The following is a 23850-nucleotide window of genomic DNA, read 5'->3' as shown; positions in this document are numbered from 1 at the left end:
ATGCTTTAAGTTTTACTTTGGCTATCATGATTGTGATTTTTTAATTATTACTATCTATGTCCTTTAGTCAAAATCTTCCATTGTAGTCTCTCTTCGAAGATGATGAAATCCCTGAGAATTATTCTGTAAGGAATAGGACTGAGAGGCAAACCATTGAATCAATTACCAGTCAATTGATTTCACTAAGGCGTTACAAATTTACTAGGCAAAATTCCTAACCCTAGTCCTCAAAAATTCAAAATAGCCAAATCTTACATTCTAGTCTAGGGTTAATCGATCACGAGACAGTGATCGATCAAAAACTCTGCTAAAAGTCTTTTAACTTTCAAAAAATCACATTATTACTAGGGTGAAGCCTCTCAAGGCCTTAAGACTTAAAAATGTAACCCCTTTAACTTCCCTAACACCATTAAACACCTAAAATCAAAACCTTTATGCGTTACAGCCACAAAGTTGCCAGCTTTACCAACCCACCATTATCAACTACTCAAAAGCTTGGGTGAACCCTCTACATCCATCCCTTCACATTTAAACACTCCTTTTAGCACCTAGAGAAGGATTCTCCGTTAAAGTTAAATGACACAATTTACAAGAGTATCCTTTCTTTTACACTAAATTGAAAATTGGAAATATCAGTTGGACCATTTCCAATATATTTTCTTGTGTTTAACCGGCATTGGCTTTGGCTAGTTTGAGATTACTGTCAAAGATCTCCACCCCCCTGTGTTCTTTTTTTATTCTTCTATATTTAAGGTATTTGACTAGGACAAAAAGAAAAGAAAAGAACACGTTGGATTTTCTCGAAGTACCATGAAGCCCCCAACGCATGAAAGGGGGCAAATTTGAAAGATCATAAGGGTGAGAATTAAAAGATTTGATTTGCAACTTTTAGCTTTTTTAGTTGATCGTATTTAATTAAAAAAAAAAAAAGAAAAAAAAAACTTTGAAGTATCGATTATTCCTATGCTACATACTACCCTCATTCAAATTTGCCGTTAAGAGAAAATAGGAGTAAAGTCAGCATTTGGAAGCCATCAAAGTCCAAGGTGGCATCAATTATAATTAAACTTGCAAACCATGGAATGCCAGCACTATAAGTGTAAACATTACTGAGTAATGCTTAGAAACACTTTTATGCAGACAAAGAAGTTTTCCCTTTGCATTTTTGTGATTCACCTATTGCAGAAAACTTTTTTATCCAAATGAAATCCGGATAAAAAGTTCTTCCCAAACATTACTCAACATTATTATCTACTCAAATTACCATCATTTCAAAACCGAAGGAATATTTAGAGTTCAAAATATAATTGAACCACTATTAATGATATGATATGATTGGGTTAACATGTTAAGTACATCTTGCTTAAATCTAATTTACAAAACAGAACAGCACAGAATACATGGAAAAGCTCCTGTATATGGACATTAGTGTCATCCTTAATCAAATCCTCTTTTTTTACCTGATGCAGATACCCCTCATCAACTTAGTATGATCTTGGCCCCCTAGTTTGAAGGATGGGGCATTTAAACCAGATTAGTTGCTGCTACGATACAAAAACTCAATTTCCACCGGTCAAGAGAACTGTCAATACAAACAATGCAGATCCACCTCACTTGGGATTCCTAAGAACAATGATAACAGAATCTCCACGAAGAAACATCTTACTGATGAATCTGTCCTTGTTGACTGGATGGGCTTTTTTCTTGCCTTTCCCAGTTTTTGGTACCTATATGGAAAAAAACAAAACTAATTAGCAGCAAATATAACAGACAGGGTTGAAACCCTATTCTGTAAAGGGGGCTAAGTCTTTTAATGGAAAATATTACCTCAGTCCACATTTCCCTGACATTTTCAAGAACCATGTTGCAATGCCGATCAAAGGCTCTGACACGACCCAACAGTTTTTTGTTATTCCGACAATTAATGAGCACCTGTTGGGAGGGAACAATTCAATTAAACACTTTCCCAACATGAGGGCAACCAGGAAACATATAAGAAAAGAACATTTACCTGTGTGTTGTTTTTAACACTCATCATGAGAACAGAAAGCGGTCCGGTGTTAAATTCCTCTTCCTCATTTTTAACAGCAACCTGCAGAATCGCTTTGGATAAATACTAAAGTGATGAAGGCAGTAGTATTATTGAAAGACAACTGGAATGTTGGTGGCATGCAACCGACATTTTTCCCTTAAGTTGGACATTGAGGGTATTTTGAAGCAACTTCAAAGTGGACTCAGTTTAAATAAACCAGCTATCAAGACAACAGCAATAGAAAGTTAAACGAACAAAGTTAACAAACCCATACTACTATAGTTTTCTGCCGTATGTTTAGTAGTAAAATTATTGTTATAGGATATGCATCAAGAAGCCCACCAAATAAAATCTTACAGAAAATTTCAGGCTCTATGTAGAGTGATAGACTTCACTGTAAAATACAAGATGACAGAAACTGAACCCTTAATTCCCTTTTTTTTCATTTCCTGCGATGCCAATATCCCCAAATTCCACCATTTCTTTGATAATTCTCTGATGGAAATGTATATCCAGATTACATAATGGTGATAGTAGAGCCATAAAATTACATGAATGACAAGCATGTGCAGAGAAAAGATAAAAGTTAAAAATAACAAATTTACAGATGCACTTTATGAAATGAATCAGCACAAAATGTAAAGTAACTTACATCTTCCTCCATTGGTCGGCTGGACAGAAAAATAAGGAAAACAAACAAAAATTATTAATGGTCAGTAATTTAAGAAATAATAGCTTAAGCTGTCCAACAAATTGCATAACAAATCAAAGAAAGAGTCCGAGAACTAAATACCTCATCTTGAACAGGGGTGGAGCTTTTTGAGATATTCTTCAACCAAAACCTGGAAACCTTCTGGCATAGATCATACCCACCAAAAATATTGGTTAAAACAGAGTAACAAGAATAACAAAAACACAACATATCTGAAAAAAGAAATCAATAAAATACATAAACTCAAAATAACCACATAAATTATGAATATATACATATACAGTCACATAAATTCACTCCATCCAAAAGCAGTAACAAACAGTTATACTAACTTGCATACTCTTATCTCTAATGATGTTTACAACAAAACTTTAGTTCTCCTGAGTTTGTTAATGCGGAAAACATTTGGAGACCTGACCTGAAGAGTATACAAATTTTATTTGAATGATGATAGCCTTAGAACATCCACAAGTTATTAAATAGGATATGTACTTCATCAGGTTTATTTCTGGACCAAATTATTCTCATACCATGGTTTTCATTTTTCCATCACAGTTTTGGACTGTACTAAATAACTTGTTTATTTTAGTTTTTGTCATCTCTGAATCAGGTATTTCACAAGCATCTTTCATAAACTAGTATCATTGTTGTTGCCGGCATCATTCAAATAAAATTTGCATACTCTTCAGCTCAGGTCTCCAAATGTTTTCAGCATTAACAAACTCAGGAGAACTAAAGTTTTGTTGTATACATCGGTAGAGATAAGATCTCCAACATCCACTACAACAAGCAAGACAGTTAAAGAAAATTAAAGGCAGAAAAACGACATATTCAGTTTGTGGACATAGAAAATATCAGATAAAGTTACATAGTTTTATCCAAAAGACAAAATCATCAATAAAAGACCAAAATAAGAATGCACCATATAAGCTTCCAAACCTTATAAAGACGGTAAGTATTTCATATGGTAGACCATCAAGCAATCATACTTATGTCAATCAGGACTTGAACGATGTACGTACTGACCATTGAAAAAAAAACTAGAATTAAGAAAACATGAACCACTAGTAAATTTAAGAGAAAAAAGTAAAACATTTTTCGTGAAGCCTCTTCAGTTCAGGTCTCCAAAAATTTTCCGCATGGGATATCTCGGAAGAACGAAAGTAATTTTCTATTCATCCTCAGAGGCAATGTAAATTCTTTAAAAGCTAGAATTAAGAAAACATAAACCACTACTTCAACATTTAGGAGGAAAAAAAAAGTAAAACAATTTTCGTGAAGCCTCTTCAGTTCAGGTCTCCAAAAAATTTCCGCATGGAACATCTCAGAAGAATTATTTTCTATTCATCCTCAGAGGCAATGTAAATTCTTTAAAAGCTAGAATTAAGAAAACATAAACCACTAGATCAAAATGTAAGATTAAAAAAAAAAAAAAACAATTTTAGTGAAGCCTCTTCAGTTCAGGTCTCCAAAAATTTTCCGCATGGTACATCTCGGAAGAACGAAAGTTATTTTCTATTCATCCTCAGAGGCGATATAAATTCTTCAACATCTATCAATGTACATAAACATAAACCACTAGTTCAAAATTTAAGAGAAAAAAAAGTAAAAACATTTTTAGTGAATCCTCTTCAGTTCAGGTCTCCAAAAAATTTCCGCATGGGATATCTCGGAAGAACGAAAGTATTTTCTATTCATCCTTAGAGGCAACGTAAATTGTTCAACGTATAGTATCAATGTACATGCTAGTATGCTACAAGAAAAGTTCTTTATTAACAAAATTTTGCATAAAGATTGTACAAAGGCAAAAAGGGATTTAAAATTCCTATCTCAGACATTTCATTTCTTTGGAATTGTTTTCTAAGCACTTCACATCTTTGGATTAAAAGGCAAAAAAAATCACCTAAACTCATCTGAGCCTATACAACCATGTTGTCTATTTGACGCCACATCTTTTCATAATTTAGAAACTAAGTTGAAGACCAGTCCCAATGTGCAAACATGAGATCCAAAACTTTTACTTTACTCCGCCTTCCTCTATTTTCTCAGTTACCAAACGGAAAATAGAATCAAATAAGCAGGACATAAATCCAAATGGAAAAAATAGAAATGATAATAAAAATATATCAACAGAAAAAAAAAAAAAAAAAGTTAAAACATACTCAAGAATGGAAAATTACCACTGAAATCGATTACTTGACTCGACCCTTTGAGAAATTATCAAAATTCACCATATTTTGATAATTTGACTCGACCCATTGAGAAAAATGGTAAAACATGTATGACCCAGAAAATGTCCCTTCAGTTCAGGTCTCCAAAAGCATTCCTCATGGATTTTCTCTCAGAAGAACGAAAGTTTTTCAACTTAAATCATCATCAGAGACAGAACGACTAAGCCCACATAACACACACCAGCGCAAATAAAAACACAGCCCCAGTATTATATGTACCAATACTTGAAACTACAAAGAAAGAAAGAAGAAAGATGAGCGTTACCTGAAAATTAGGGTTGAAGCAGATCCCGCTCAAAGAAAGTTAGAAATTATTGAGGGCTAAGCGAGCGTTTTTATAGCGTGGAACTGCAAAACCCTAGCAGCACGCAGGTGAGGTTTTATACGAGAGGCCCAGATGTTGGCCCGTCCGAGTTTGGAATGTATCGGGGCTTGCTCTGGACTCCCTCGTTGCATTTGGGCTTTGGTTCATAATATATGGAATAGAAATTTTATACCGTATTTTTCATAGCCTATTTAGGATTAAGTTTGAGAAATATAACTTTTAAATCAAAAATGAATTGTTTGGAAAAAGCTTCATTTTAAGCTTTTTCTCAAAAGTGTTTTTTTGGCAATTTTTAGGCTTTTTAGACCTTTTTAATTTTTTTACCAAACGAGAGTATTTTTTTCTTCAAACGGATTTTTCGAGTATTAAAAGCACTTTTAGGCCCCTCAAACACAGTCTCAAACAGGTCCTTAGAACATGTTTGAAATTGCGTTATGAATGGTAAAAAGTACTTTTAATACTTAAAAAATAGAATGTTTGGTAAAAAATTCCAAAAGCACTTATTTAACTTTTTTACTCAAAAAATAGTCAAAATGTATTTTTGGCAAAAGCTTAAAAATAAAGCTTTTGCAACAAAAAAAAAAAAAAAATTGACTTAAAAACTATATTTCTCAAACACAATCCTAAATATGTCCTTAATGTGTGAGAAGTACATATTTTTGTATTGATCCTATAAGGACATGTCACTGCAGAAGAAAGACTAATCTTGAAGCATCTATGGTAACTTGATTGACGTTTTGAAGATAATACTGCATAGTTTCCAATCATGGCACGTGATGAATATTTGAAGGGAAGCAAACAAGGCAACCGAGCATTTGAAGAAGGTGACACTCCAACAATATTCGGAGCAAATATGAATGGAAGAATATCTTGTGTTAAATTCATGATATTATAACTTCAGAGAGTTGTATTTAAGACTGGGTCTATAGATTTTGAGCTAAAGACAACAAGTTTAAGTGAGACATTTTTCTTATATTTAAATATTAATTAAATAATATTTATTTATTTTGATATTAATATTATATTTTTATTTAAAAATCATTCTTCTTGCTTTTTGAGATGTAAAATTACTAATTAACCTTTTCAATTCATATCTAGATACATATTTTCTAGTAGAAATCTATAATTAAAAATATTTACAAATTAAAGAAATGCAATTTTATAATAAAAAATTATATTATAACTAGAATAAATTAAATTTTAAAAATAAAAAAATAAAACATGATTTGTCAAAATCAGTTATTTTGAATTCACTTTATTCTTTATGATAAGATTAAACACTTTCAACCTGCACAAGGAAAACAAATTAGTTATAAATTTGTTGTTCTTAGTTGTAAAACTATTTGCTGAAATCAAATAATAATAAAAAATTAATGCAAGTGATTGAGTGAGTTTTTAGTAACTAAACCTTTTTTTTTTAATCATTGATCAATGATCAGGTATGGAATGATTTTAAAGACTTGAAGTAAGTTGTTGGAAAATAATAAAATTGGAGAAAAAAACATATGAAGAATTCAAATTTGGAATCCACAGCTTGATGTATGTCATTGTTTCATCGAGCCTTTCCTATTATTGTGGCTAAAATCTAATAGCGGAAAGAATATCTCTTTGTTTGTTATTAATTAAGCAAGTACAAGAGAATAAGTACATCAAAAAAAAAAAACAAAAACAAAAACAAAAACAAAAAACAAAACTCAAAATTCAGTGGCCACCCCAACAAAGACCCTAATACATCAAAACTGTTAAAAATAAATAAATAAATAAAAAAAAAACCCAAAATCTTTTAAAAATTAGCCAAATGAATGACACGATTTATTGGATTCTTGGCCCATTGGCCACTTGAAACAACGGTTTGTAAGGACAATTTAGAGATAGATCTGACTAAAACAACACCTATTGCAACAACAAGCAAACTTGAGAACCACAACAGATAGAATAGCACTGATAGTGTCTGGATCAAAGTCATCGAAGAGGAGCACCACCGTGATGTCTAGCAAGGGAGGTACTAGGCAAAGTAGGCTTTGTGGACACTGCATCTAGCTCTCCAACGGAATCTTGGAGCCTCTATAGGCAAAAAGAGGATACCAGCTATGATGATCCAATAAGGAAAGAGAAGGGAAGCCGTGGATCTATTGCATGAGCCTGCGCTAGGGAGTCGTGTGGTACATGAGTGGGGGCAAAGAACAACAAATGGAATGGAGGTTGGTGAAGGCTAAGAGATGGTGCGTGGGCGGAGGAGAGTAGGGAGGCGCAATAGATCTAGCTTATAAGTTGCAAATAATAAAAAATAAATAAAAGGAGAGAGGAAGAAGAGCTTCTTCCTCCTCCCCAGTCGGCACTCACTAGGAGAAATCAAGGCACTAAAACACCACTTGAGTTATGTTTCTCTCTTTAGGAGAAATCATGAGAGAAAAAGCAAAAAGCTCACTGAAAGGTGGTGGGGTGGGGGGTGGGGGGTGGTGGGGGTTGGGGAGGACGAGCTCTTTGTAGGGTTTTTTTTCTCGAAATATATGCGTTTATTTTTTTTTTTTCTCTGAGAAACAAACACCGTTTTAATTGATTACATGGCTGGATAAAGCACCACTTGAGTTATGTCGTCTCTCTTTATATATATATATAACCATGACAGATGAGAATGGGAACTTGATTAAATATATATATATATATATATATATATATATATATATATATTTGTTTGAAGGTGAATTTCAACTTTTTGTGGTATTTGACTGTGTATAGCAGTGTTTAGCCCACCACACAACCTTCAAACCGCACCCACCAGGCACCGTTGTGTACGTTCATTGCCAGGAATGTTATGGATTGCAAATAGAACTAGGATAGAGTTGGAGCACTAAGCCATTTTTAATCAAGTTCCCATTTTCAGTTGGCTTCCGAAGTTGAAATTTAATCTAAACCATTGAAAAAGCTACATAAGATTTTCTATTATAATTTTTTTTTTTTTTTTTAACAGGCTTAAATGAGCTTATCTGAAATACCCTTTGCTTTATCCTTCCCTAACCCAAAATAAACCTGGTTTTCTTGTCTCTCTTTCCCATCAGAAGCATATTAAGACCAGGGCCAGTTCATAGAAGATTGTGGTCTCCAATTCCTTGAAACAACTTCCTCATTGCTTGTATTTGGTCCAAAACATCGTTGTGACACCAAGAGAACCAAACCTAACTCGCCAAAACTACTGCATAGAGTGATCAGTTAATACATACCATAAGCAAACAGATTTACATTTTTAAAAATAAATAGATTAAGCAATTGATTGCCTTGTTTCTTCGTCTCTATAAATGATTTCTTTGTTACAAAATTATACAGTGGAAGGATGCCTATAAAAGTGTCGGGGAAGAAAGAGGGAGGTAATAAGAGAATGCTGACCAATCCATGCTTCATGCACCGCCAGTTATTGCATGAATGCGAGTCTACGAAACCAAAAAATTTTCCCTAATCCAAAGAAAAAGCTCCACTGCAATACCTGCATAATTCAAAATCAAACAGATGATTATGATTTCTGTTGATTTAAGTCACCTGGATTGATGAATACCAACAAGCATATTTTGATAATCAAGATCAAGTGTTATTACAGTTGATAAGGAATTTAGCAAACAGTCCCAAATTAAAATAATGGTACGCGTACACCCATTTCCCCACACCAATCCAAAGGTGGTTTTAAAAGCCACTTATGAGTGTGGGTAAATGGGTGTAGAGAAAGGAGAATATGTGTAGCATTACTTCCTAAATAAATTAGTTAGCGACAAAATGAGAGAGGACTTATGAACTCAACAAATGTCTCAACCCACAAATACTCATAACAATTTTAGAAAATATCACTCAGGAATTTCTGCAAAGAAAAGACCGTTCTCCTTTGGCAGCACACCAAAAAAAATAAAAATAAAATAAAAACTATGCAACCTAACAATTTGATTTTCATGATATAATTTAGGTTATCAAAACAGATCGAATGATTTCTTAAATTTTGTTAAAGTATTGATTAAATAATTAAATTTACCTTTTCCTATTTAGCTTAAACTTTTAAGATAAGTAATGATTTAATATGGTATTAGAGTCAAAGGTCTTAATTCAAACCTTAATTCTATCATTTACCTCTCACTCCAATTAAATATTTCACGTGTTGCACTTTAACTATTAAAAAGAAAATGTATCCACAGAAAATAGTTTTCCCTTTCCCCTTCTACTCCCCGCTCCTACCCTCCCCCTCCCATTCTTGTAGGTGTTCTCCATTAGCAACTTCAGCCTCTCCGCTATGCGTCTGTTCACCTTTTACCGTGTTGTGCCATTCATCTCCTCCCCAGCCGCTACTGCTACTTGCTGTTGTTTGTTTGTGTTTTTTGTTTTGAATAAGAGGTTTCTTCTCTCTAGATCTGCCCTCATGAGTGAGAAGGAATAATTATGTGTGAGGTTATTTCTCACAGCCTGAATAATTAGGTGTGAGGTTATTTCTCACAGCCTAGATAATTAGGTGTGAGAGGTTATCTCTCATGGCCGGTTTAAATAAATTTTGTTAGGAAATTTGGCTACCCATGTCTTAAATCTAGTCTGCTCGGACCAGATCTGCTCTTTAACTGTATTTGTACATGGGTTAGCGGAAGATTGAAATTATAGAAAGCATCTGATTGTAAGAATTTTTGTTTGTATCTATGACTTTGTATGTGACTATGATTTTTGCGGATCTTTATGCTTTGTGCTGTAAAAGCTTTTTACTGTAAAAGCTTTTTACTCTACTCTGTAAGAGCTTTATGCTCGTGATCTTTAATCAATGAAATCATCAGATTTCCGTTCAAAACAAAAAAAAAATGTAAACTCACATGTGAAGGAGAGTGTTTAAATATTCATTAAATGGTTAAATTTACCTATTCCTTTTATCTTAACGCTTTAGGACAAGTGGTAATTTAACATATTTAAATCGGGGCTTCATGTTCTTGCTTTTTTTATTTTTGTTACTAGTTACCTTCAAAATAATTGACACGAAGGGAAGCATATAATAAAAATGGACTACCTGTTACTGAACTTCTCAACAGCATCTGATGCATAAAGAAGTGTTTCGTCGGCTTTCTCTAGAACCATATAAAGCTCCTTCCCTTTTGTAATCCGAGCAATAACCCAAGCATTGTTTTTTGCTCTAATGCTTACTTCCATATCTTTCTCAAAATGTGCATTATCTGATTCCATTTGATGTTTTTCCAAATCAACCTCTTCTCTAACCTTATTCAAGGCAAGCAAAGATTCCTGCAACAATACAACACTTGAACTGAAGTGCTTGATGAAGGTTTAAAATCATATCACAATAAATAAGATGACCAGCAACAGGACTTTTAAATAGACAAGTCAGCATCCGAAATTAGGTCATCAATTTCCAGGATCCAGCACTAACATTGGATCACACATGCAGAGCTAAATGTTTGACTAATAGGCAAGACCTAGAGTTTGACCAAGAAAAAATTGTCGATGAACAAAGTCTATTCTGGTCAACAAGCACCCCGTTTCAGATCAGTGACCACAAGTTTTAGGCCCCAGGCAGTAGCTACAAGCCCCACCCCATCAGTAAGGCAGTGGAGGCCTCAATTCAGAGCCTATTTTCTTGCTAGTCACTAACAATTGGCAAAAACCTAGTATCACTTTTTTTATTTGATTTGGCACCGGGTATCCGGAGCTTCGCTCCAACTAATCTCGGGGGTGCACAGGCCTTTGACAAGGAGTTTCCCGCAAGTGCACCTCGGTTAATTCAAGGGACAAACCCCCAGTCCGATGGCCCCAAGAAATAGTTTTCACCAACATCTTGCAATCACATACCATCAGAACAATAACAACAACAATAATAATTAGGCCCACCAGTTGCATCAGTCCTTGACAGCAGTGATAAGGCCCTTCAGCATGACATTGAAGGCCTGAATATAAAAACAACACCAGTCTTCATGCTAACTCACATATATCTAGCATTTACACATCATCATTACTGTCATTAATATCACCACCACCATCTTATTATACTTTGCTGACAATGTCTATGAAAATGATGACAATAACAAAGAAAAAAAAAGAAAAAAAAATCAAAGCTCCAAAGCAAATAAGAGTGTCTCTGCTGGGTTCAAATCTGTAACCAAGTAAAAGATCATGAACATCCTTACGAGACACCCAAAGCATACCAAAGAGAGGAAAAAATCTCACAAAGATTTCTGTATGCTGCCATCACCTTTTGATCCAAAAAGACATAATAAGATGAAAACCAGCCATTGTTATTTTATATATAAAGATCAATGATTCATGTGGAAGAAAAGTTTGAAGAGGCAAATTTTTAGCCCGGGAAACATCTTTACCCTGAAACCCCATCAATTGTGTATTCGCCAAATTCCTTGACCATAACTAGAAAGGAAGACAACAAAGCAGCAGCTACTCACGTTAGTGTTGTAAATGATACGGTATTATGATGAGGAGTCTGGCAAAAGCATGTTGAACCAAAAACAAGATAGCGAAAAGGACACCACTCTCAACTCTTCAGAAAGTTTATTTGGGTGGGCATAACTCAGCTCAACATCCTCATAACTAACCATTTACAACGTGTTCATAATTAACCATTTAGTTTTTTTTAAATTAACCATTTAGTAATGATGTTGTTCTTCAAAAATCTTCATTAACGAAATTCAATTTATAGGCTTCCTCACGGGAAGAATAGGACACATTAGAACAATTTCATCTCAACTTAAAACTGGGTGAGACTAATCCTAATCAGATAAGGATAAAAGGGAAAAATATCAGGTAAATTTGTTGCACTTCCCACCCTAAAAGAATAAGAAATGAAAAATAAAATATTACTATGAAAAGGAAAACACACACACCCCAACTCACACCCAAAACAAATAATCATCAATGTAAGTTTTATGCCAAGGAAAAGGACCAAGCATGCTTGCTCTCACCATGCTAAACTATGCTGGAATGCTTTACCTTTGTTAGGGTTGTAACCTTTCCTGGTGGAGAAGCTCTGGATACATTTCTGTCACCATCTACTAGTAAATATCGATACCCACTCACATGATAAGCATTCTCACCACCCCACCCTTTTGAAAGTTTCTCTTCAACTTTCAACATCTTAGGTGATGCCTGACAGATTCAGTAAGAATGAACATAAGATTCAACCAATAGATAGACATGCTTATAGTCTCTGGATGCAATATATTGGTTAACTGATTTTCTTAAAATCTTAGAGCTTATAGGAAACAGGGCCAACAGTGTAAAGCCAGAAAGCTGCAAATATATGAGCATAAAGCAGGAAATTATCAATATCTTTTAATCTACGATCAACATCCAGCAGAAGCTATGGAAATTAACATCTAATAATGGACTGAAATGAAAGGTCACTTAATCCGGATGAAGAATTAGCATGAGAAACATCCTTTTCTTTTATACTCACTGCATGTAATGACCTCGTTATTACTTGTCACTCCTTGGGAAGGGCACAAATCAGAATAGAAAAAAAAGTACCATATGCAATGCAACCTTATACTTTAGTCTTGTCTTTCCATGATTGGCCTTCTACTATGATGTTCTAAGAGAGAAGTATTATTTGGAGGCAAGGAGCAATTTTTTTTTAACAAGTAATGCATTTCATTAAAAGCACGGAGAGCACAAACCTAATATACATGAAGTATACAAGATAAACCCTTTTAATGAGAAAGAGAAGAACAGAAAACTACAAAATCAGAAAATTGTGAGATATTATACGCTCTTATCCATGTATGAAGCGAGTTGACCAAGTTATTCTTTTGCTCTACCACCAAAATCTCGCAATCGTCAAAACATGCTTTCCGCTCTCTCCATATACACCACATTAAGCATAAAGGAAACATCCTCCAAAAGTCTAAAAAGGAGCAATTCTATTGCCACTTCTAGGCATAATTCGTTCTACTCCGAAATAGCTAAAAATCAAAGTCTACAATTCTCTTGCCACTTTACAATGGAGAAGAAGATGATCTATGGATTCCCCACTCCTTTTACACATGCTACACCAATTCACCACTATGACTCTTTTATCTCTAAGATTATCCAAAGTTAAAATCTTCCTAAGAGTCATTGTCCATACAAAGAAACTCTCCATGGAACATTGACTCTCCAAATAGTCTTCCACGAAAATGATGAACTAGTCGGAGTGGATAACCTAAGATAAAACGATCGTACTTCGAACTTCCATCTCTGGGATGGTATCCACCAAATACTATCTGTCCCACCTTGTCTCATTCTGAGAGAATACAACACAAAAAAAAAAAAAAAAAACTTTTTTTTTGATAAGTAAATATAAACGACAAAACTCAATCACCAATCCTACTTTCCAATCCTGCACAGGTATGATAAAAGATAAATTCCATTAACAATTGCCATTAGAAAACTACAATTGATCTACCACCCATGCCTCTTTACATCAAGCAATACTAAACAACTCTGGAAATAATTCATTCAATGGCTGCCCCCCACACCATAAATCATGGCAAAACCTTATCTTAGTACCATCTTCCACCTCATATCTAACAAAACTCGAAAAAAACTCCCCACCCCCTCCTAATATGTTTCCATACTCCAACTAAGGTCCCACTACCCCCTTAGGACCCAAACCTCCACTCATAGTACCCATATTTTGCTTCCACCAGCAATCTCCACAAAGCCTCCCTCTTCGTAGCGAGACGCCATAATTATTTATCCAAGAGAGCTTGGTTAAACTAAATCAAATTTCTTACCCCCAAACCACCCATTTGCTTTGGAGAACAAACCTTCGACCAATTTACTAAGTGAAACTTAACCTCATCATTTATACCTCCCCATAAAAAATCTCGCTGAAGGTTTCTAGCTTTTTAGCCACAACAATCAAAATGGGGAATAGAGACAAATAGAATGTCAGCAAATTGGACAATGCACTTTTAATCAAAGTCAACCTACCTCCCTTCAACAAATATAGCCTCTTCCAGCCAAACACCTTTCCATCTTTTCTACAACGCCGCTCCATATACAAGTAGATTTATAAGATGCTCTTAACGGAAGACCCAAATACTTCATCGGTAGCCAAGCCACCCTACACCCAAATATATTATCCAAACTATCTGCATCAACCACTTCACCAACCAGAATAATCTTTTGATTTAGATAGATTAATCTTCAACCCCAAAACCATTTCAAAACAACTTGATCGATTAAAAACATGATACTTTGACTTTTGAAATGGATGCTCATTTTGGGACAGGCCAAAAAGAAAGGAAGGAAAAAAACAATTATTAGGACAACTTGCTTTGTTAATGCTAAACAACATTTTCCTTTGCGTATTCAAGATGTTAAATAAGTAGGCAAAATTGACGAGATGATTGGATTTATAATGTTGGGTGTTGTTTTTAAGTTCTTTACGTCTTTGACAAGTAATAAGAAATTTATTAAGAACTGGATGCTTTTCTGTTGCTTATACTTCCAACCGTTGCTTATTTCTACTAGGAGTCTTTAAAACTTAACAGGATTATATTCAATCAACCTAGAATAGAACTAATAGGTCGGGAAAAAGGGTGGATGTAATTGTTTGTCCCAGCTGGCCCCTTCCCATGTAAACAAATAAATACCTAGTGAAACAAAGTGCTAATGAAGAGATTGAAAGCCCTAAAGACACAAAATTCCAACTAAACAAATAAAAAACATTTTAACAACAATGTAGCATGCTTAAGAAAAGTATCAGTATATCAGTCAGAGGATAATGACCCCTAAAAGTTAGGGTCATAATTAAATCATGAGACTGTTTAAAACAAGAATAAACAGAGAAAGGAACTCAGCAGAGACAAAATTATATTTTATAAAAACGGGTAGGGGACTAACATTTTCAAGAACATGCTGCTTCAACAATGAAACACCTTGCTCCCCATTAAAAATGGAGACAACAGGAACAAGAAGGATTAAGGTAAGACTCCTATACTGATAGGCACAGAGATACATTCTCTCCTCTGTCTGCTGGAGCCAAACGGTTGGGGTGACAGAAGTTGAACTACCAGCCTCTGCACCCCATATGTCAGTGACAAGAAAACCGTCTTTGCCTTTGGACCACCTGTCTTGCTGTAAGGGTCTTGCAACATAATAGCTGTTATCTCCACGAGGGGAGGTATCTTGTAAACCATAAACTTGTTCTGAAACAGAAGCTGAGTGGGTCAACATAGAGCCAGTGGTAACATGAGATGCTGTACTTCCTTTGCGCAAATAGGACCAGGAACCTACTCCAGAGGATAGAGCACGTGGTGTCAACCTTAGAACAGCATATGTAAATAAGTTTATGGTGTCAACCTGAAAAAATATTTAATACTGAAGGTTAGAGCAGGAAACCAAATTCTTTCACCAATGATCCCTATAAGAATCCTCTTAACTGGAATATTGTTCAGTTATTGAGCATCTTGTCAGCTCTATCGATTGGCCCCAATAGTATTATATAACATAAATATAAAAGGCATCAACATCAAATGGGACTTGAATATCCATACAGGAGAAAGTGTAGTGGACACTAGCAGGTCCTGAAATAAAATCAGCGAGTAGCATGGTGTGTTCCCAGCACAAGATTCTAGCACCTTGACAAGTGACTGCAAAACATGATGTAATCATTAGAAATAGGTCAATATAATATTTGCATGAAAAATCAATTAATAAGCAAAATTTGCCATTTCGCCATCATCTTTTGTATCAATCTCAATGAAGTTCATAAAAAATGAAAAATAGTAAGTGATTTTAAGAGCCTCCTTTCAGAAGATTTTGGTTGGTAGTTTATACCCAGATTAATCTAAAATCAGTAAAGCTGGATAAAGACAAACAACATGAAAATAGTTTGACTATTTGGTATAATGGCCCTAAAATTTAAACAAATCTTTTTTTGATAAGGAAGTTTAAACAAATCTTCAATTGATATCTAAAAACAATTGAACAATTATACACGAGATCAGCCACAAAAAATTCTCATTTCCCCTTAATCGAAAGATGCTAACTTTACTTTATTTTTCCAGATGAATGAAAGCTCAATCTCCGAAATATAAGGTACTCCAGTGCACTTCTATACCTTTTTTTAAAGAAAATCCTAGTCTTCATAGATACAAATATATATATTTAAGCAAGAGAATGAGGTTTAAACATTAAGTAGCACCATGACTCTTGAAAGCGATTTTGATTCAATGATTCATTACTTCAAATCTCAATAGATAATTTCAATAATAACCAACCATATTAGTTATGACTTGAGCAAGGTAGAAACAGAGAATCTGACGTCACTTAACTTGAACAGTTAGCATATGGTAAATGAGATACAATGGGAAAAGATTTGAGCATAAACACTTAAATAATACAGACCATCAAAGGTAGTATAAATTGGAAACTACGAGTTTTGATGGGGTGCTGGAATAATGATGATGATTACAATAATGAAAACCAACTTCAATGCTTCTCACTATTCACAAGGAAAAATTGATGCCACGCCAGTATTTTTCAGTTAATATATAGAACAGATCATAAAACCCATGACTACAAATTGGATGACCCACGATCCAAAAGGGCTCTCATTTGCAAACAGATATAAATCATTCAACCACATGCATAAAAATATCACTTAAAAAGATTTTTTTTTTTTTTTTAAAAAAAGAATATTAGTCTAGAAAAAGTAATACTCTTGAAGCTTTAAGCACAAAAACTCTAGGCAAATAATGAAGAAGCATAGGAATTTCACTTGCATGTCTCTAATGAACATAGCTTTTAAACACAAACCTGAACTTCAATTGCAGCCTCCCGACTTACAGTCAGCATCTGCACAGTTCCACGCTCCTTTAAACAGTCGCGGAATGACGGTAACAGGAGTTTCTTGCCAAAAAGAAAATCTGCCCCAAAGAGAAAAGTTACAAGTTATGAGATATGGCAACTTCAGCATTACGTGTGTAGCAGAAATCCAATGGAGAGCATTTGATACAGCAACTTCAGCATTACCCCAGCAGCAATTATCCAACCGGGACCGCTTTTGACATGCTGACAATTAGTGACTTACAATGAAATATTTTGCACCATAGACAAAAGAAATTTAGATTTAGGGTAATTTAGTAGGCGTATGATTGCATGATGATTACCTCTTAGATAATCCATGATGAAAGGGTACAAATGAGATCGAATTAATCCTCCAGCAGGTTCTTTCTCAAGCAATGCTCTTATGGATCCATGAAACATTAAAAAAAGAGAGTGCACTTCTTTAAGAACCTTTTGCAATGCGTCAATCCGCCATATAGCTTCTGTCTCATTTTTCTCCACTACCTTCAGTAAAACAGAGCATAAATTAGAAGTACATTCTAGAAAATAGACTAAACTTGTAAGCAGTAATATTCAAACATCCAAAGAACAATATGTTGACCAAAATGTATATTTCTCATTGTTAGAACATTTCTGATTAAGGAAATTTCAGAAAAGGATAACAGAACATGATATACATGTATAAACAAGAGAGACAGAGGGATAAGAGTCTGAGAGAGAGAGACAAAGACAGAGGTCATTCTTCCACTGAATGTGAATCGTTTCCTCAGAGGCACAAGGATAAAAGGCAAACCTTTCATGTATGTTATGGAGGAAAGAAGCCACATACATACCAACAATGGAACATTCCTAGGGAGAAATAACGTATAAGCCCCTTAAGGTAACTCAAGCTCTATTTGCATAAATATCCAACGATTTATACTATGCCCTACGACAACATATTATACTAGACATATGATTCAAACCCTTAGATTTGGGTGCAAAATAATAAGCAACTAAAAGGGAATTAAATGGATGTGATTTTAAATCGATTCCCTAATAGAAGGACAAGCCTACAATTTTCGATGCAGAAAATTTAAATACAAGGAGGCAGGGAAACACCATAACAGACCTGCAATTGAACATATAACATATCACCATCTATACTTTTTATTTATTGGTAAATTAAGATGCACATTGCCCATCAATATATGATAATAATAACTAATTTATCAAGCCATAAAAAAGAATAAAAGCAGAAGACAAAAGAGGTAGCTTACCATAACCATCCAGATATCGGGTTCTGCCTCATAAAAAACATGAGAGTGCCTCTCTGCTTCTATTACCTCACAAGCAGCCTCAGGAGAGAAAATTCTGTGTAAAAAAGAAATGTTGTGACTTTAAATTACCAGCAAGAATAGAAAATTCTAGCAATTGAAGGAGCCCATTTGGTTGAGCTTTGTGAAACAAAGGGAGTACTAATTCCAACCTTGTAAACGTTATAAGTCCTTCACTCAGCCCTATGACCGAAAGCTGTGTTGAAAAGGGCAAATGAGCAGGAAAGAAGAACAAAATCTTGTCCAGCTCCTGCCCTTCTTGTTGTCCCCTTCTCAAATCAAATATGCACAATTTGATGGCTTCAGTGGCAGTAGTAGCAGATGACAGTCCCATTGTTTCTTACACAATTCATAAACCTTGACAGGAACACAAAAAGGAAGTAAAAAGATTAAGATAATGCACAAACAATTTCCTACATTTGTTTTAAAAAAAAAAAATCAATTCCTTCCAGAAAACACTGCATCTCATCCTAGAAAATTCAAATCACGGATGCAAAAGTTGAGTGGGATTACGAATATTTACCGGTATTCTGAGTGCTAACTGTTAGGGCTCTTTGGAAGAGAAGGCCCGGATTCCAATTCCAAAGCTTCTTCTTGTGCAAATAAGACGCGAATAAATTTATGCGACTTGGCAGGAACAAGCCCTATTCTTCTTCTCTGCTGTTACGTTGCCATTGGAGGGGAATTTGATGCGAGTGAGGAATTCTCCGAAACTTTGAATAGTAGGTGGGAAGCTCAGATGCGGGATCCACTGTTGGACCGTAGATGTTGGGCTTCTATTGAATCGACGGTGACTAAGGGAGCTGTGAAGGACAAAAGGTCACGGCCAGTTCCGACGCAAGTAATTTCCCCAACTCTTTTCTATTTTTTAGTGTTAACTTTCTAGTACAGCATTTCTGTGAGCTAACTTTCTAGTGCAGACTCATTTATCCAGGAACTCCTACGGTAAAAAACAAAATTAATTATATCAAAATATTATATAATTATCATACGCTAATTTACAATTATTTACTGAAATTAATTTTAATTAATAGTAATTTGTAGCAAATAAGGAGATGACAAATGTCACAAGTATATTAGAGCTATTTATATTATTTTTTTCCTTTGGATTTCTCTTTAAGCTTAAGTAATTTGACTATGGTGACATGCTTTTATTTATCTATTTGGGCCATATTTCATTTTAAAATGTTGACCTCAATGAGATTGTGAATGAGGCGTTTGAATAAGAGACTGGACTTAGGATAAAACTCAAGCCCAACTAAAATACAATAGGTGCATGGGCTAAGGATAAAACCTTAGCCCAGCCCGTCCATCATAATAGAGGTAAGGAGCTAAGGTTTCATCCAATCATCCCTAAACCCTAGCCATTGCTGCCCATGTCTTTCCTAATGGTCACCTCTCCAAGTAATCTGATGCCTATAAATAAGAAGCTATTAAGAGGCATAACTTGCACTGTGAGTTAATACGACACTCACACTCACACTCACACTCACAATTGAGAATTGATTTATCATTCTCTTAAAAGCCCACTTTCTTTGGTTATATTTGGCCATTTGAAGATAAGTCTCAATAATCCCAAGGGACAACCGTGATTCTAGAGGAGAGAACAATTTAATTTTGCTCAACCACAAGCAAGAGGCCAAATCTACAAGTAAATGTCTCCTTTTAATGGCTTCTTAATATATATATATATATGGAGAGAGAGAGAGAGTTTCATGTAATGCTCCGTGAAAATCAATTAACTGGTAATTAATTCGATGATTTACTTTCTAGCCTTATCTCTCTCGAAACAAGACTCAGGGATATTATTTTCTCCGAAGAGAGACTACAACAGAATACTTTTAACTAAGAAACAGATATAACAATACGTTTAAATCATGATAACAATAAATAGAGTAAACATAAAACATCATAATATAACTGGATTTCCAAATGTATCAGTCAAAGACCGGTCACCAAAATAAGTATACATGCCAAGATAATTGTTATGAAATACTAAGCCCTACATTTAACTAAGTAAAGCATGAAAACGATCTCCAACTACTCCCCACGAACCGAACCATATGCATCCCACATTGACTTGAGCCAAACATGGTCCATGTCTTCAAAAATTATTTACAATAAGTCCTTCATAACCACTAAATGCTTTCATGGATCCATCTTCGGCTAGGCTAGCTAAACCGCATAATTATACATAATGAAGGGAAAATAATACAAAGGTAAGTCTAAAGACTCAGTGAGTAAAAATGCACATGAGGCTTATGTCATTTAAGTGATGAACTCAGTTGTTGATAAATCTATGCAGCATTGTGACATGACAGTTATTCATAGATGTAATATAGATATAATATATGCTCTAATTATGAGAATCAAATGATAGTTTAAACTGTACGGCTTACCTGAGATATTACATCTTCTCAGAAGGGTTGGTGCTATCCCGAGGGACCTGTAATGCAATATGAGTGCCTCGTATATTGTACGCTACCGTTCATAACACTAGAAGCCCGATCGAGTTCGACCTCATGTGGCCCATGCCACTAATGATGTACGTCCTATAGTAACCCACCAATCAAACATGGCTACGCCGGCGATGAAACAACCATTGGATTCAATGGCCATATAACACACCCACATTTTTTACCATAGAGTTAACATTTATAGTAAGTCCATGGTCGTTATCCTACACATATCAGTATACCATGTCATACGATCCAATTAATCTTATTCGCCGTTTACATGTATGCTCTTACAGATCTCATCATGTTCATTATCTTGTTTAAGCAACATATTTTTACAAAAGCAGAGTTCATAGTATATCAAAATGTGTTAAATGAAAGTTGTAAAAATACATATTTGGTATACAAAATAATCGTGCAATGCGGGAAAAATAACAGCAAGTGTCCATGTGAGTTTGTACTTACCCGGGTTGTATTCTCCTTCCAAAAATTCCTCCAATGGGTTCACACTCCTCAAATATGTGAAAAGGCCTATTATCAGTTATACGTTTGAGCTAAAACAAATAATAGCCCTAAAGCTTTAAAAATAGAGGTTCTGTCTAGCTAGCGAACGTTTGGTCAAATTGGGTGAACATTCGGGGCCTAAGGCCGAACGTTCTCTTGCCGGGCAAAAATTTCATCTTAACCAAATGAGCTTCTAATCAGTTCTAAAGAGGGTCTAAGGCTACAAGAAGGATTTCTAACATAATCTAGCTCAAAATAATATCACCATGCAAAACAAAACACGCTAATCTATAACATAATGCTAAATAATGCTAAAATTGAGATTAAATCCTAAAATGACAACGTAACCTCAAAAGCTCCAACCAAGCCATAGAATAAAGTCTAAACAAAGTAAAAACTAAGAAAAACACGAGTTAGAACAAGAAGGTGACCTCTCTTGTGCAAGACCTCCAACAAAGCTCTCCTATTTCTCTCAAAATTCACCAACCACTCAAGCAGAGTTTTTTTAGGGCTCAGAAGGCAGAATGAGATTTAGAAGGTCGTGAGAGTGGGTATTTATAGGTTTAGAAAAGCTGAGAGTGCTGTTGTGACAGTCTGCGGTGCCATGAACATTCGGTGGTCCATGGCCGAATGTTCGATGTACTGTGTGTACACTATTTCAGGGTTGCAAGTATACGTTTGGTCATTACCCGTTGGGTCAATGAACGTTTGGTGTGGTCTCCTAGCAAACGTTCGGTGTACTGTTTACCCAGCGGTTTTTTGGTTTAGGCCCAAACGTTCGGTGGTTCTTTTTGGCGAATGTTCAATTAGTGCTGAAAAATCCCCCAAAACTTCTCCAAATGGCTCCTGTTAAAACAGTTTCCAGTTTGGTGAATTCAAGGAGAAGAAGTTTGTTTCTCCAATGCAAGATTGTCTCACCGTTGTTGCTCCTTCTTGATTTGCAAGATAAAAGGTGGTTAAGAAAGCTCGCCGGGGTGTTTCCGGCGAATCCTCCTTCGATGACTAACTCAATGATCTTTTCGATAGAATGATAGTGTATTCAAGGATGAATTTTGCGTGTACCTTTCTCTGTTGGACCCTTTCCTTATTTATGGTGTAGCTAGTAAAGAGAGAATGATTACTTGGTGAAGGATCCGGGATTGAGTGTAACCGCTGGTGAATGAATGATAATTGGGTGGAGGATCCGGGATTGAATGGAACTGTTGGTGAATGAATGATAACCGTTTAAAGAGTTAAGGATGCTTGGGTGTAACTGATGGAGAATTGATGAGTTCCATACGTAACCGTCGGAGAACTTAATGACGAGATCTTCCATTTGTAGTAGCCGAGTATAACGCTCAAATGTCTCTACCTCCACATAATGTCTGTTAACGCTCATTAATTTGTAACCAACGATTCGCCTTTATAGACATTGAATAGCTTTGCTCTAATCGTATATGGAATCCCGAATATAGCCTTCGCAAGGATAATATAGAGATGTGGAGCTATTCTTGGTCATATGAATAATTGATCCTTTGGGCCGACATTGAATAGGTATAGGCCCCAGACCCATTCTAACATCTGTTGATGGTCCGGGCCCATGGGCTTTAGTCATATAAATATGTATAACAGTTACCCCCCGAATTCCTTATTGAGAGGAGTCAAAAGAATGGAATTCCTTATTTTGGTTCTTTTAAAGGAAAATATATCCACGTGATCTTGGCTCGGTTCGTTGATTATCTCTGATTCAACAATTGTCCATCCATGATATCCAGTGGTTCGGACCAATCTTTAATATTTAGAGATTTTGTCCGTTATACATAAATGGGCTTCTTCTCTTTCCACGTGTCACCTTCTACGCGATCTTTGCTCGGGCGTACGAGTTTATGGACAGGTGTCAAATATCGGGTGGTTGTCCCTGTTGTGTCTTTTGAGGTATCCTCCGTAGGTCATTTCAGTTTTGACAAGGCGGCGGTTTCATCATTCCCTGTCTTTAATGCTCCTTCGCTTCAACCGAGGCTTTCTCTTTATAAGGGATCTTCGTCTTCCTCCTTCTTTCCATTGATTTTCTCGCATTTTCCCCCTTACAGACTCCCAAAATTTCATTGTTTTTTCTTCTAGCACACATGTCTTCTTCCAAACAATCACATCCCCTTGACAAGGAGCATTATGCCGGCTACTCTCTTGAAGTTCCGTTAGTTCGTTGAAGTGGCGGTTCCTTTTCAAGGGGTAGTCCTTCTACGGAGGCATTGCCTTCAATAACTAGGGCGTCTTTATGCTTGGATTTCCCTCGTCAACAGGAGTCGTGTTTCATGCCGGCCGACAAAAAGGTGCTCCGGCATAATTATGAGATTCCTTCTTCTATACAGCTTCACTTTTCCGATAATTCTATGGGAATGGTGGATGGTCCTAGGGACTTGTTCGTTTACAAGCGTATGTTCCGAGCTGGGATTCGCTTGCCTTTTTCCCTATTATTAGGGAATT

General features: G+C 35.5%; 2 protein-coding genes and 7 non-coding genes across 11 annotated transcripts; 1 reads left to right on the top strand and 8 right to left on the bottom strand.

Moving 5' to 3' along the window:
- Positions 1 to 1445: 1445 nt before the first annotated feature.
- Positions 1446 to 5339, bottom strand: LOC132180072 (uncharacterized). 2 transcript variants are annotated; one of them, XM_059592916.2, is made up of 6 exons: positions 5241 to 5339; positions 2826 to 2885; positions 2685 to 2703; positions 2012 to 2092; positions 1828 to 1932; positions 1446 to 1727 (listed from the first exon to the last, which is right to left on the bottom strand). In XM_059592916.2, the coding sequence occupies exons 2-6, from the start codon at positions 2828 to 2830 to the stop codon at positions 1611 to 1613; spliced, it is 327 nt and encodes a 108-aa protein (XP_059448899.1). In that variant the 5' UTR covers positions 2831 to 2885; positions 5241 to 5339; the 3' UTR covers positions 1446 to 1610. The 2 variants fall into 2 exon arrangements, with proteins under 2 accessions (XP_059448899.1, XP_059448900.1); XM_059592917.2 differs by having other exon boundaries at positions 2826 to 2882; positions 5241 to 5292.
- Positions 3089 to 3172, top strand: LOC132180167 (small nucleolar RNA Z159/U59). The gene has a single exon (XR_009440059.2). It is a non-coding gene; the product is annotated as a small nucleolar RNA Z159/U59 (small nucleolar RNA).
- On the bottom strand, positions 3424 to 3507 carry LOC132180169 (small nucleolar RNA Z159/U59). Its single transcript, XR_009440061.1, has one exon. It is a non-coding gene; the product is annotated as a small nucleolar RNA Z159/U59 (small nucleolar RNA).
- Positions 3850 to 3933, bottom strand: LOC132180163 (small nucleolar RNA Z159/U59). Its single transcript, XR_009440055.1, has one exon. It is a non-coding gene; the product is annotated as a small nucleolar RNA Z159/U59 (small nucleolar RNA).
- LOC132180168 (small nucleolar RNA Z159/U59) lies at positions 4025 to 4102 on the bottom strand. The gene has a single exon (XR_009440060.2). It is a non-coding gene; the product is annotated as a small nucleolar RNA Z159/U59 (small nucleolar RNA).
- On the bottom strand, positions 4194 to 4277 carry LOC132180165 (small nucleolar RNA Z159/U59). Its single transcript, XR_009440057.1, has one exon. It is a non-coding gene; the product is annotated as a small nucleolar RNA Z159/U59 (small nucleolar RNA).
- LOC132180166 (small nucleolar RNA Z159/U59) lies at positions 4370 to 4452 on the bottom strand. The gene has a single exon (XR_009440058.1). It is a non-coding gene; the product is annotated as a small nucleolar RNA Z159/U59 (small nucleolar RNA).
- Positions 5040 to 5128, bottom strand: LOC132180164 (small nucleolar RNA Z159/U59). Its single transcript, XR_009440056.1, has one exon. It is a non-coding gene; the product is annotated as a small nucleolar RNA Z159/U59 (small nucleolar RNA).
- Positions 5340 to 8491: 3152 nt separating the features above from the next.
- LOC132178829 (vacuolar fusion protein CCZ1 homolog B) lies at positions 8492 to 19288 on the bottom strand. Of its 2 annotated transcripts, XM_059591388.2 has the most exons (11): positions 18951 to 19288; positions 18580 to 18784; positions 18371 to 18464; positions 17435 to 17615; positions 17298 to 17336; positions 17082 to 17191; positions 15818 to 15913; positions 15165 to 15623; positions 12267 to 12422; positions 10324 to 10553; positions 8492 to 8781 (listed from the first exon to the last, which is right to left on the bottom strand). In XM_059591388.2, the coding sequence occupies exons 2-11, from the start codon at positions 18759 to 18761 to the stop codon at positions 8751 to 8753; spliced, it is 1578 nt and encodes a 525-aa protein (XP_059447371.1). In that variant the 5' UTR covers positions 18762 to 18784; positions 18951 to 19288; the 3' UTR covers positions 8492 to 8750. The 2 variants fall into 2 exon arrangements, with proteins under 2 accessions (XP_059447371.1, XP_059447372.1); XM_059591389.2 differs by lacking the exon at positions 17298 to 17336 and having other exon boundaries at positions 18951 to 19286.
- Between the last annotated feature and the right edge of the window lie 4562 nt (positions 19289 to 23850).

This window comes from Corylus avellana, chromosome 4 (genome assembly GCF_965113065.1).
Source record: "Corylus avellana chromosome 4, dhCorAvel1.hap1.2, whole genome shotgun sequence".
Taxonomy (NCBI): Eukaryota; Viridiplantae; Streptophyta; class Magnoliopsida; order Fagales; family Betulaceae; genus Corylus; species Corylus avellana.
This window is presented reverse-complemented; position numbering and strand designations above follow the sequence as displayed.

Excerpts from the sequence above, each read along its gene's own strand:
- LOC132180072 (XM_059592916.2), bottom strand. Across the intron at positions 1,933-2,011 it reads GTGTTAAAAACAACACACAG|GTGCTCATTAATTGTCGGAA; the intron begins GTAAATGTTCTT and ends CCCTCCCAACAG. Across the intron at positions 1,728-1,827 it reads TCAGGGAAATGTGGACTGAG|GTACCAAAAACTGGGAAAGG; the intron begins GTAATATTTTCC and ends TTTTCCATATAG.
- LOC132178829 (XM_059591388.2), bottom strand. The coding sequence starts at position 18,761 with ATGGGACTGTCATCTGCTACTACTGCCACTGAAGCCATCAAATTGTGC. Across the intron at positions 18,465-18,579 it reads GGACTTATAACGTTTACAAG|AATTTTCTCTCCTGAGGCTG; the intron begins GTTGGAATTAGT and ends TTTTTTACACAG. Across the intron at positions 17,616-18,370 it reads CCGATATCTGGATGGTTATG|GTAGTGGAGAAAAATGAGAC; the intron begins GTAAGCTACCTC and ends GTTTTACTGAAG.